Source organism: Wyeomyia smithii, chromosome 3 (genome assembly GCF_029784165.1).
Source record: "Wyeomyia smithii strain HCP4-BCI-WySm-NY-G18 chromosome 3, ASM2978416v1, whole genome shotgun sequence".
NCBI classification, from domain to species: Eukaryota; Metazoa; Arthropoda; class Insecta; order Diptera; family Culicidae; genus Wyeomyia; species Wyeomyia smithii.
Genome location: NC_073696.1, coordinates 138,216,213 through 138,230,570, shown reverse-complemented (window position 1 = coordinate 138,230,570; position 14,358 = coordinate 138,216,213). Strand labels below are relative to the sequence as shown.

The 14,358-nt window shown below is 38.0% G+C and overlaps 1 protein-coding gene and 1 long non-coding RNA gene across 2 annotated transcripts; both read left to right on the top strand.

Moving 5' to 3' along the window:
• The first annotated feature begins 6,752 nt into the window (after positions 1-6,752).
• On the top strand, positions 6,753-7,448 carry LOC129728599 (uncharacterized). The gene has a single exon (XM_055687047.1). The coding sequence runs from the start codon at positions 6,753-6,755 to the stop codon at positions 7,446-7,448; it is 696 nt and encodes a 231-aa protein (XP_055543022.1).
• A 2,978-nt stretch (positions 7,449-10,426) lies between these two features.
• On the top strand, positions 10,427-12,842 carry LOC129730850 (uncharacterized). The gene is made up of 3 exons (XR_008728931.1): positions 10,427-11,030; positions 11,091-11,249; positions 11,427-12,842. It is a non-coding gene; the product is annotated as an uncharacterized LOC129730850 (long non-coding RNA).
• The last annotated feature ends 1,516 nt before the right edge of the window (positions 12,843-14,358 follow it).

The following is a 14,358-nucleotide window of genomic DNA, read 5'->3' as shown; positions in this document are numbered from 1 at the left end:
TAGGACTATTCGGAGACAAAATAGAATAGTATCCTGAAGAACAATCGTTGAATAAAATTTTGCCATTGGAATTACTTTGAGAACTATTCCATGAACGATGTTTAGCGTTAAAATCGCCGATTATAAAAAATTTCGAACGATTTCTGGTGTGTTTTTGTAAATCACCTTTGAAATAATTTTTGAGCTCGCGTGTGCATTGAAATGGTAAATATGCTGCGGCAATGAATAAAATCCCAAGTTCAGTTTGAACTTCAATTCCCAAAGTTTCAATAACTTTCGTCTCAAGATGGGGAAGAGCACGATGTTTGATTCGGCGATGAATAACAATTGCAACTCCACCGCCGGAACCCTGAATCCTATCATATCTATGAACCACGTAATTGGGATCATATTTTAATTTTATGTTAGGTTTCAAAAATGTTTCAGTAATAATTGCAATATGCACATTATTTACTGTTAAAAAATTAAAAAGCTCATTCTCATTGGCCTTCAATGAGCGAGCATTCCAATTTAATATTTTAATTGTTTTATTTAAAGTCATTGCTAAATTTTAAATTAGAAACAATTTTAATAGTAAAATTTGTGCCTATTTGAATGGCTTCAAACATTGATTTTGCCTGCAACATGGCGTTCATAAGATCGAACATTGCCTGTTGCAAAAAAGAAAGTTTACCTGGCATAATAGGCCCCAGGCAGTTGACATTAGAAAAAATATTTTCGGTAGCAATATTAGCTGGGGTAATAGGTGTACAATTATTTTCTAGCGTGTTTTGCTTACCCATATTAGCGGTCATTTTCGAACTACCAACATTAGGCGGAAGAATGTTCGAACTACCTGTAACCTGTGCATATGTTAAACGGGTATGCAAAGGAGTAGGTAAACTATGCGTCACTGGTACGCTTGGAGAATTTTGTTTTGAATTTTGTTTACCTTGCCTTGCCTTAACAATTGCTTAACGGACTGGGCATTGATAAAAATTTGACATATGGTTGCCGTTACAATTCGCACAGCGAAAATTTTTACTCTCTTTCACAGGACATGTGTCCTTTTTGTGAGAATAGTCTCCACAATTAAGACATTTTTGGTCCATGTTACAGAATTTGGAACCATGGCCATAACGTTGGCAGGTACGGCATTGGGTGATATGCTTTTCACCTCCGCCATACTTCCTATAAATTTCCCACTTTACACGCACATCATACAAAGCATGTGCCTTTTCAAAAAATTTTAAGTTGTTAACCTCCTTGCGGTTAAAATGAATTAAATAATTAACAAGGGAAATTCCAGTTCTCTGACTGTTTTCGCCTCGTGATTTTTGTTTCATTAGAATTACTTGGGTAGGGGCTATGCCAAGTAATTCTGTCAAAGTAAGTTTGATCTCATCAACGGTTTGATCGTTGGTGAGACCTTTCAAGACAACCTTGAACGGCTTGGCGTTCTTGGTGTCGTATGTAAAAAAATTGTACATCTTGTCAGTTAAATACTGAACAAGACGATCACGACCCTTTACTGAGTCGGCTAATAAGCGGCATTCACCTCTACGGCCAATCTGATAGGTAACTTTAACGTCAGAAACAAACGTTGAAAGTTCCTTTTTGAATATATTAAATTCAGAAGAAATAGTTACCACAATAGGTGGAACTTTCTCCTTTTTTAAAGATTTTATATTTTGTATAGTTTCATTATTAATAACTTCCATTTCACCAGCTTCTTGCTCAGGCAAAATATCAAAAGGATTGTCACTACAGACACTCGATGTGTCAGAAAGAGATGCCTCTCTTTTCCTCCCCGCAGCGATGCGAGGTTTCTTTTTCCGTCCAGCCATTTCAGGTGATACGAAAAAAGTTAAAACAAATGTTAAATTCAAAAGTAGGTAGTCTTGAGAAAGATTGATGGGAAATAACTTTCAGGTAGTCTTTAAAAGACACACTGACAAAACACAAACTTTGAAGCTATAGGCAGTCAAAGACCAGTCCACAAGCAACCGAAAAAACGTCTGATCTGTAGGACAGTTCAAGACGCACTGATCGCATATGGTTTTGTGTTGCGACTTCTTGCGATGAGTGTAACATACTCACACAGCAATACAGATAAACTCATATAATGTATATTCAAACTTTTATTAATTCCACAAAGTGATGAATATACGCGAAAACCAAAAGTCTCATGTTTAGTCGCAAAAGGCATCATTTTGTAACACCGTAAACGACTGAATTTATGATTACTAGAGGCCGCTAATGTTTGCACCGCTTACATCGTACAAGATATTATGATAGATCATTAGCTTGTATGACCAATGTGAATGTTTCATCGCATATAACGTATATCTTTGCGACTAATAGGTAATAAACCCGGATTCAAAAACCAATTAACTTTTCTAATGCTTGGTTAAACTCGCAGTAAATCCACATTACAGCGTATCACATATGTATAAATTTAGTCACTTCCCGCCGCTGCTGCTCTTCAAAAAACTAGCCACCGAAAACATCTGCGGACAACTCGGATCAATGATACACCACTTAGCATAATATCTTTGTTGGAAACTTGCCTTTAATTGTTGTTGAAGCCGGTAAAATCACTCAATTTTGTTTAAACAAATGACACAGCTCACCGAACGGCCATGACAATTCAACCGAAATGTAAACAACGAACGTTCCCGCAGAAATTTAGAAACTAACTCGCAATACGAGATCTATTCAGATTCATGCTTTACGAAGTCTTTTGATCATTTATACGATGAAACTAAAATCTATTACCAAAACTCAGAGGTTTCCGACAGCGAGACCACGGAGGAGAGGAAAGAATGATGCTTGACAATCTAAGAGTCCAAGGTTCGAGTCCGGATGGATACCCAAATATTACAGCGTGTGCCCAAAGGAAAAAGAAATGACTGGTAAAACTAAACACCGACATTTGTAATTTGCTATTCCTTGTAATATGAATAGCAAGGGATAAATAAACTTCCGATTGTGGGTAAAAGGCCAAAAATATTTATTTCGTAGTCAAGATGATGCCCGGAGACCGGAGAACAAATCCAGACGTCTTTTTGCAAGTCAAGATGTCGATATCCGGCTACTGGAAACTACCCAATACCACCCAACATAGGTGTTGCACAGAAGCTAAAAATTGACTACAGATGCTATTTTTAAATCTGAAATTACAACGTTAGGATGCTGGAAAACAGCCAAAGATGATCATTCCGGAATCAATATGATACCCAGAGATTGGAAATCAAATCCAGATGCCATTTTAAAACCCAAGATGGTGATATCCGGTTTTCGCAATACCGAATACCGAATACCAGGCGCCAAATCCAAGATGGTGCATGTTACAGACAGCTTTATGCAGTTCTACGTCAAATTTGCGGCTGTGGTTTTGAACACAACATTACAAAATAAATATCTCATTAAAATAAAAATAAATTGAACTTTTACTGATACTATTGATTTAGCTGATTCTGAAATATAATCAAGTTTTTTCAAAAGGTTTTTTTCACGCTTTTTTTACTACGAGTCTCTACGCGGATTTTCGAATCAGCGGTTTTTTTTACAAGGTACGTATACCCTACGTTGAAAACACTGACTGTATAGGCACCAACATTTTTATTACTAGATTATCTTATAATGACGGAAATAATTGTTTATCACCCAACTTTAACAGTTGAGGTAGTTATCACAATGAATGGATACCCATTTATTTGTGAAACGAATACACTCTTCAAATTATTTTTAATCGAAATAACCGACTTCAATTCATTCATGTTTGGTATGTGGGTCTTTTTGCACGTGTTGCTTGATTAGAGACTTGGATAATGTTTGAGCTATTCCTAGCCAAAATAATAAACTTAGTATCAGAACATTCCGTAAAGTTTTTAAATTCTTTTCGAATTTATTTGTTAGGATTTTATAGAAATCGGAATATTGTAAAAACATGATTCAGAAAAACAGTTTTCAGGGGAGAATGCATAGAGCCTTATAGATATAATATGGTAATGTTAGTATTTGTTCAAAATTATGACTGTGTAAATAAATTACGCGTTGTTGATTATGATTAATGGGAGGAAAATATGCCCCGTAAACACGCAGCAGGAAAGCACGCCAACAAAATGGCCCCGTTGATAGTACTACAGTGAACAAAATTTAATTGCCATACAAAAAAAAATTGTAAAGGGAATATGAGAAGATGTAGAATTCATTTAGCTAAAAAAAGGGTTAGCAGGCTACTGAATTACTGAAAAAAAGTATGCGCGATATAAAAAAAGAAGAAAAAATGCTGCAACCGTGTTTCTTAAAAAAACCATGAGCGATGTGTGGAAAAAAATGGCGTACAGTGTTATTGAAAAAAAAATGAACAAAACTCAATTGTTTATGGAATTGTACCAGATCGACATTTTTAACGTTTGATATTTTTTAATGTTACAGAAAATGTAAGAAAAAAAAACGAAAAATTGGATACGGTCTTAAAAGAGCTCGCTGAGTTAAAGTCTAGCAACGTAAACTGAATATTGAATTGAGTAAAGCACGTGAAACAATTTTATCGCTTCAAACAAGTTTGAACACACCAAGAAGCATAAGCAGCGAGATAAATGGTGTAGATTTCATAGACGATGTTGGCCCAACCAGTACACAGTGGCAAGGTACCAAGGGTAGTGCAGAAATGACACGATTCATGTCGTCGGTGAATCAGATGTCTGTTTCCGCGATTACCGTTCCAGAATGCAAGCCGTCCTGCGTCGCTGATATAATCGGTAGACACGATTTTGAAATATGGAAAGCTTTATTGATAGATACAATGAAATTAGCGGCAGTCGTTGATGAAGCCACTCAGTTTACTGTGTTTATAGTTAAAGCAGGCCAACGGCTCCTGGACATATTCAGGAATATAAAGTCGACTCCAGACGCACCGAATCAGGATACTCATCCCTTTTCAAATGCTTTATGGCGCTTAAAAACATATTTCAGATCAGGCTCGGACGTAATGCTCCAGCGTCGGAAGCTAAACCTTATGAACTAGAAACCTGAGGAAACGGACCTTGCGTTTCTCATGCGAGTAGGAGCAATAGCGCGTTTGTGCGAGTTTAGCGATAGTAAGGAACTTGAGGAAATGTAGCACCTGTGTAGCAGAACATTCGAGATGTCGCGAAGCTCGCACGATGGCACTTAATGCTAGCCGCAAAGGCTCTTTTGCAGAGCTTGTTGACAAAGTCCGAGAAATCGAAGCTATACGACTAAACGAAGAGTATTCTCGTGTCACCGCGGTACCTACCAGGGAGAAAAATATCCAACGATTATTCGATGGCGGAAGATATGAAACTCTTTCAAACAATCGTAGAGGAGATTTCAGGTCGCGATTTGCAAGGACTCCGTGGACAGTTTGGAGAGACAGGCCGGAGACTACTGCAAGTCGCTGTTTTAGATGCAACGGTCTGTTCCATAAGGCGGAGGACTGCAAGGCAGTGAACATGGTTTGTCGGAATTGTTGACGTTTGGGTCACAGCTCGCTTGCAGGTCGTTCGTGAGATCTACAAATAGCCGAATGATAGAGGATCAGAAGCCACTGGTACCGGAGATATTTGCAATGTTAGCAGCTTAGGGAGAAGAAACAGAAAAAGCTGTTATATCCGAAGATGTAAGTGACATTACCGAGAAGTGACTCTAATTGATTTTTTTTTTCGTATTTTACTTTCAAAGTCAAAAGACTGAAAACATAGTTAAGTATTGTTACCAGAATGGTACTGTTAATAAACATTCATAACAATGTTTTCTTTCATTTATTTGTCTGGTGAACGTATATACGAAAGAAAAGATGATAAACTGAATGCAATTAAAAATTTCCGTCAACCATCTAATTGCTCTGATGTGAAAAGTTTCTTGGGGTTGGTAACCTTCATAGACCGTTTTTGATAAATCGAGCTTCTAGGACAAAGTTCCTTCGTGCGTAAGCCAGTTTCGAAAATTTTTACTGGACAGAAAATGAGGAGGCTGAGTTCCGGGATCTACAGGATAACGCTATCAATTCGATTAGAACCCTGGGTTATTACAGCCCGAAAGAACTGTTCGTTGATGCTTCAGCAACAGGTTTGGGAGCAATCCTTGTACAGTTCAATGCCCAAGAGATACTAAGAATAATAGCATGTGCATCGAAAGCGCTAACCGCATCAGAGCAGAGGTATCCGCAAACTCATAGAGAAGCCCTGGCAGTCGTTTGGGGTCCGAACGGAAGCTGCAGCAAACGAATTCATATTCGGCTCAGGTCATCATATGGGAAAACGCGCGGTCTCTCGCGACGAAGCATGGGCGCTTCGTCTGCAGCCATACGACTTTGTGGTGAGAAGAGTTACAGGAAAAGAATTGCTGACTCTCTTTCAAGATTAATTAAATGTTCGCATAACGCTGAACCTTTCGAGGAAGAGAACATTAACCATTTACTATTCACTCTTGATGCAGGCTGCATGGATTTGACCTTAAGCGAAATTGAAACTCATGCAGAACAAGATGAAGAGATATAGAGTTTGGCTCCCAAGATTAAGTAAATACGAATGTCAGAAAAAGAGTCTTCATAAACTTGGATCGATGGTGTTTAAAGATGACAAGATCGTCTTACCCAAATCGCTACGTGAGAAAGCATTACTTTCTGCTCACGGAAGACATGTGGGTGAAGTTTCGATGAAAAGAATCATGCGTGAATTTTTTTAGTGGCCTCGTATTTTCAAAGATGCTGAACTGTTTGTAAAGAACTGCGTACCTGCACCATGCTATCAAGAAAAAATCCACCTGTTCTGCTGTGTTCGCGGGAACTGCCGGAGAAGCCATGGGAAATCCTGCAGATAGACTTTCTATGTGTACCAGGATTCGGCTCGGGAGAGTTCTTAATAGTAGTAGATACGTACTCCCGCTTTCTTTCAGTCACCGAAATCAGACAAACAGACGCAGTCAGTACAAACGCGATTTTGTGCGACATTTTCAAACTCTGGGGCTGCCCTAGAATAATTCAGAGTGAAAACGGACCGCCTTTCCAGAGTGCTAGTTTCTCTGAGTTTTGGGAGGTCAAAGGCGTTCGGGTGCGAAAATCCATACCATTGAGTCCGCGATCAAATGGGGCGGTGGAACGTCAAAACCAGGGAATCATAAAAGCCCTGGCCGCTTCTAAAATAGATGGAGTGAACTGGCGAATTGCACTACAGCAGTATGTGCATAGGCACAACACCCTTGTACCCGACTCCAGATTGACCGTGACACCGTTCGAGTTAATGGTAGGGTGGAAATTTCGAGGAACGTTTCCCAGCCTCTGGACGGAGAAAAATGACAAAGAGTTGGACCGAATAAATATAAGAGAAAAAGATAAGGAAGCAAAGCATTATAGCAAAACGTATGCAGATGAATCACGGGGTGCCAAGTACAGTGACATTCGAGTGGGAGACAGTGTACTATTATACACAAACCCATAAACTAAGACAGATTAAATGTTTCGGCTGAGCGTGGCGAGGCACGGGGCCAAGGTTGTCGTTATGAGTGGAAACGGAATCCAATACTCGCGCAACGTCCAAGACGTCAAAAAAGCACCTTTTGCAGATGAAAGAGGAATTACGGTCAACCTTGATAGTCACGATATTACGGAAAAGCTACGACATTGCGAAATTGATTTTGGAGAAAACCAGGCTTCCTTACCGCAAATATTAGAGCAGCCCATTCGAGACAACGATTATAATTGTATTGAACGAACATTACGTCATCGAGAAGGCATTCGAAAGCCAGCACGGTACGACGATGATTATGTTTATGGTGTTTTGAAGTAAGGTATTAATAAAACAAAAAAAAAAAAATAGCAGACATACTATATGAATAAATACATCCACTTTTGTTAATGATTTGTGTATTATTTATCATCGTTAATAATAATAACATCATACCGTCCTTAAGAAATACTGGTAATAAAATACATTCATAAAATATATGCATGCACAATTATATACTAATTTGAACCAAAAATATATATTATTAATCGAAGTATTGAAATATATAATGAGAGTAGAGAAGGAGAATATTGCAGGGATTATAGTGTATAAGAAACAAGTGACGTGTGAATAGAAGAGGGGCAAACACCGCATCAAACATCCGGCGTGTTAATACAAGAACGCAGCAAACAAAATCAAAACGCAAGAATAAAAAAAAAACCCAAATTAATCCACCTAGCGGTGAGACCCAGCCTTTCTCCTTCGAACTTATAATTTGTTAAAATAGGTTTACTCCAACACTTAAAAAATACACCTTGATTATTTCTGCTGGATTTGTTATTCATTCTAAACAACAAATTTTTGGTAGCCAACAGCACAACTATACCGAACATTAAAAATTTAACATATCATCGGCTTCGTGCACAACTCAAAATCTTGCATTTTTGAGTTTTTGATGGCAAACGATGCCAAATACTGTTAAGTGTCATCACACGAAATCCCATTTCGAAAATCACAAAAATTCCAGAGTTATGAGTAGAAGTGCCTTTGCTGCACAAATCGAAATTTCTCCATAAAGTTAGTAAAAATAAGGTTTTAACTTGGACAACGTGAGCACGTAATATGTCCATGATAGACCCAAAGGTGTTAAATAAGGCTTGGTAATCTTAAGCTTCGAAGATTTCTTGAAAATCGAAAAATAAATTTTCGACGCAAATTTTCAAACGCGTTTTTCTCGAAACTATGTTTTTTGAGTTGTGCCAGTGTTGCACGAAACCGACGATATGAATATAAATTAACACATATACATGCAAATAACATTAAATTCTTCCAACTATATGATGCGATTTTGTTTTTGATTGTGGTATAATCGATTTGTACTCATATACTGCCTATAAATATTCAGATTCTTTAAGTCAACGTTAGTCAGTAGATTTCAAATAATGTATAATTAAATGTTGTTCCTTATACATTAATTTGAATGATCTTATCAGTGAAATTGAAATTCTTTCACGCAGTTGATATTACTGATCGTTTCTGAGAGGCATCCAATGAATGGCCAAATACCAATCAATATGGGTTCTTAAAACGTGGATTATAGCCAGTCGCCAGAATCCGACCTAGAACCCATTTTTCCATCCAGATGACCACTTCTGGTTGCCTGATAATCATAAAATCATAAAATCCATCATAAAATTGCCGAACTGCCTAATCTGGGTATTTCTATAGCGAAGATGGCAACAGTTTCCGATCAACCACCTAAAGTGACAAATATCATCCAATACGATTTGGTTTAGCGGTATGATACCCTGAGGCCAGAAATCATCTTCAGACGCCATTTTAAATTTCTAGACAGTAGCTTCCGGTTTCTACCAGTCAAAAAGGGACAAACTTTACCCAATGTGAGTTTTTCAGTACCCGGGATGATGCTCAGAGACCAGGAATCAACTTCATACTTCATTTTGAAATCCGAATTTGTGACACCTGTTTTCTTTAAATAAGTCGTGTAATCTTTGAAAGAAGAGATTTTCAATATTTTTACAATTTAACACACAATGTATAAAATAAAAGTCCGATTACACTGGTCAACACAAGTGTTGCCCCGAAGGTCGAACTAAGAAAAAATGAAAAATTAGAGTTTTTTCTGTGAGTTTTTTTTCTTCTAGGGCAACTATTATGAGCTTTAGAGCAGCATTTTTTTCGATTTTGTCAACCAGTGTTATAATCAACTTATATGGGTACCAATAAAGCAACTAAACCTTCAATTTAAAACTAAGATTGTTGAATTCAGTGATGCCATCTTTGGCAAAACGAGTGAATTTGATAAAGTTTTCTGAACACGTTTCTTTTCATAACCTTCGAACTACATGTTCAATCATCATAAAATTCGTTATTTAGGGGTTTTAAAGACAGCCATTTGGTTCCTATTTTGTTCAAATCGGTTCGGTAGTTTCTGAGATAATGGAGTTTCATAACTTTTACATTTTGATACATAGCAGACAAAATTACAGTCCGATTATAATAAAATTCAATAGGGTTTTATCAGGCAATTAGACCTTTCTATTGCAACTTATTTTGTGAAAATCGGTCCATCCATCTCTGAGAAAAGTGGGTGAGTTCAAACAGTCATAGAAACATTTTTCTTGTCAAAGCCTGATTTCACATTATTATACATAACGGACAAAGTTAAAGCACAGAACGGAAGGTCAACTTCAGGTATATAATCAAACAGAAAGTGCACACAAAGAGGACTGAAAAATCACGAATGAATTTTCTTTGCCCTCTGCAATATATATTTGTCGTGTACGTTTATGCCACTGCGACAGTGGTATAAAGTGGCATAATTTATTCGATGTTTTGAATTGACGGTTATTGCAACAGTTTAACCTGCTCAATTCGAACTTTTACGTGCAATCAGAGATGCCAGATATACAGACAAATCTGTATTATACAGACTTTCTGTGTTGCGATACAGACACGCATAAGCCTACAGATTTTATACAGACATTTAGTGTAATACAGATATTATACAGATATCTGATATTATAAATACATAATCGTTTTTCCAGTATACACAAAAAAAAACGAACAGAAAAAACGAGAGTCACTGTAGCCGTTGCTGGAAAAAGTGAACTACGAGAGTGAAATCTTGACAAAATGTTCAACCTTATCTATACCCAAGGAGATGGCAGCCCTATCTAAACTCTACACGTTTGACAGTAGCCACCATATCGGGGCTTTATTTAAAAATAAAGCCCCGAGGTAGGCGCCCAGCAAAACTTCCATATACTTTTCACTTTAGTCGGGAAGACTCTTCACTCATTCAACATAGAAAGAGATAGCATGTTGCCATTCCCCTGTCTATACCATTAGAGTGTGAGTGAAATAGCATGCGAATGAATCAAAATATGGCGAACATGGAACAAACAGCATTAGAGTGAAGAGTTTTTCCAATTTATGAACGCGCGTTGATGCAAATGCATTTGCACACAATGTCATTAAAAATTAAAAAACTCGATACTAAACAATCGATTTCTGAATATTTTAGAAGAAGGCCTTCAAACGATTGTAACAAAGGTAAGTTTTTAATAGTCAATTGTGAAACGCAAAAATATAGTAAAATACAAAACATTTTAGACAACCGACAGCTTTCTGCCGATGGAATAGATGAAAATAACCATTCTTCTAATAAGCTTCCGGAGAACGAAAAACGAGGATATGCCAACTCTTCATCAGATAACGAATCCAACATGGAATATGATACTGACACTGAAGTCAGCAAAAAGAAAAGAAAAGGTAATTTAAAATATTGTTTTAGTTTCCCCGAGTATCTTCAGCCTCCGCCCTAATCAACCCTCACATGCATTGAAACATTGGGTTATTGAATATCTAGAGGTTCAACATTTCGAACATTTTAGAATGATTGAACGGCGTAACGATATGATAAATAAAGTATATTATTTCATTATATAGAGTCTTCACTGCGAGCTAGAAAGCAATACCAAAGAGCTGTCCAGAGGTACACCTCGTGTTGGGAGACAAAGCTAAAGTGGCTTTCGAAGAGCGTCAAAGGAGACCAGTTTGCTTATTGTACCATCTGTGGAAAAAATATTAGCTGTAGCGGAGGGTTTCCCGATTTAAAAAAAACATAGTGAAAGGAAAAGCCACGTAAACCTGAAAAAAACGTTAAACATTCCTTCATCAATGAACAAATTTGTTAACACGTCTAGTACTAGAGATGCAGAAATACAAATCTGTTCTTGGGCAGCTGAAACCAACACAGCTCCAAAAACGATTGAAGAATTTGTCAAACTCTCAAAGAAGATTTTCAGTGATTCTAAAACAGCGACCCAACTAACTCTTGGACGAACAAAAGTTTCGGCTATTATAAGAAATGTATTAGGTGAAACAGCTCACGATGAAATTAAAAATCTGATCAGAAACAGCTATTTCAGCCTTATAATCGATGAATCAACAGATATAGCGACTCGCAAGACATTAGTTATTATAGCAAGAACATATGTATGGAATTGTGATGCCCCGCTAGTACGAGGTTATTTTTATCATTCATGCAAACTCGCAGAAGCGCTGCCACTATATTCAACGTAATCGTACAAAAACTAGAGCAGGATGAAATACCTTTCAAAAAAAATTTGGTTGGGTTTGGAGCAGACGGAGCCAATGTGATGCTAGGTGGCAACAATTCAGTTGCAAGTCGCCTTAAAACTGAATGTCCGAATATTTTCATTCTAAAATGCATCTGCCATTCAATTGCATTATGCGCTTCATATTCCTGCAAGAATATACCAATCGAGATAGAGTCATTATGCAGAGCAATTTACACATTTCTCAGTACCAGTCCACTTAGAACCGCTAAATTTGAAGAGCTCCAAACGATCATGGACCTGAAACCTGTGAAAATGCTTCATCCAGCGGCCACACGATGGTTGTCTCTAGAAGAAGTAGTAAAGCGAATACTTGAGCGATATGAGGCACTAAAAATATATTTCAGCTTTCAGGACGCTGATGTGGAAACCAAGATAGTGGTAAAAACGAAGCAAATCTCTGAAATACTTTCCGATCCAATTACTGAACTGTATTTGAGTTTTCTGAATTTCATACTTCCTAAAATCAATCAGCTTAACAGACTATTCCAATCGAAACACCACAAATCTACAAATTACAATTAGAAACAAGTAGACTTGTCAAAACTTTACTTGATAATTTTGTAAAGGCAGATTATTTGAAAACTCTGCTTTCTTTAGATTCTATTGAATTTGACACAAGCATTGTAAAATAGGATGTATACGTTATGAAAAGACGAGCCCAGCCGACCATGCCAACACGCCGCATCGATCGACCACAGCAACCGATGCGCCAGGGAATTGATGAGCCAGGAGAAACCAGCGTAGCAACAGCCAGGGTAACTACATCGAGACGACCAACGCCAACTTGACCCATCGATCGGACGCAACGATCGATGCACCGTAGAAATGATGAGCCAGGAAGAATCCAGCGTAGCAACAACCCAGGAAGGCAACGTAGACACGACCAACGAGTACCAACGTGGAGGACCCATCGAACGATATTGGTTGTGCTGACTAGGTAGATTTAGTTAATAAAAGGTTTAGCGATAGGAATATCGAGTTAGTCTTAAGCGTGCGTTCTACTGTAATCGGTCTTAAACGTGAATAAATATTTTTTTATAATACTCGTAACCATTCGAGCATTACTGGCGCAGTCGACGGCAAGTGCGTGGAAGTAGTGAAACGCTAAATTTCCTAAGTGCGAATTAAGGAAAAGACTTAGTGCGGAAAAAGCAGTGCTAAGCGAACCGGAAAAAATACAAGTCCAAGTGAAAATTAGGACTTAGTTAAACAAACCAAAAGTGACTATCAAGTGATATCGCAAATAGGAGCTGCACTTAGTGAAAATAAGCGCAGTTTTAACAAATAAAAGCGCTTGGAAACAGAGCACCTCACGAAAGCCCAACCCGAGCAACATTCATCGAGAATAACCGGATCATCGGCGAAGCCGATTGAATACCACATATCACAACGAAGTGTGTGAAACCCAAAATAAATTTGTGAAGCTAGTGCAAGTGTGAGCGCATATCTAACTTAAAACTGGTTCGCATATTGTTTAGTTCCCATAACAAGTGAACAAACAAATCTCACTTCATTTAAAATGGAGCGTGAACTTATGATCTCCCCAGACCTCATGCCAGCACCAGAACTGGACGAGTTAGGAGACCATCAAAATGCACCACCACAGGTGCAACAACAAGAAATAACAGTGGAGCAATTGCTTCAACATATTAGAAACCTGACTGACACCCAGCAGGATCTTGTTTCAACCATTAGGCAAATGAAAGCCAAAGCAGATGATCCATTCCTGCAATTTCAGACACCCGATCCGATTAAAAACTTACCAACTTTTAACGGTAATAAAAAAGAAACGAGTGCATGGCTCGAAGACGCTGAGAACACACTCGGTTTGTTCGAACGGTATCGTGGCCAGGCAGTATACTCTCAACTCGTTAGAGCAGTTAAGAACAAAATCATAGGGGAGGCAAAGGAAATCCTGATTGCCGCGGGTAACCCTAACAATTGGATCGACATTAAAGATGTCATCCTAAATTCTTTTGGAGATAGACGTGATCTCACGTCTCATATCCAGTCGCTATTCTACATAAATCAGGGCAAGAAAAGTTTGCCAGAGTACTACAATAAAATCAAGACCATCGACACTGCCATTAAATCCACAGCAGCGACGATGGACGATTACAGACATGCAACAAAAGCAATTAACAACCTCGTTAGTCTTATGACGCTTACCAGGTTTATTGATGGCTTAACAGATGACCTTTCAATGCACGTGAGAAGCTACAGGCCAGAATCTTTAG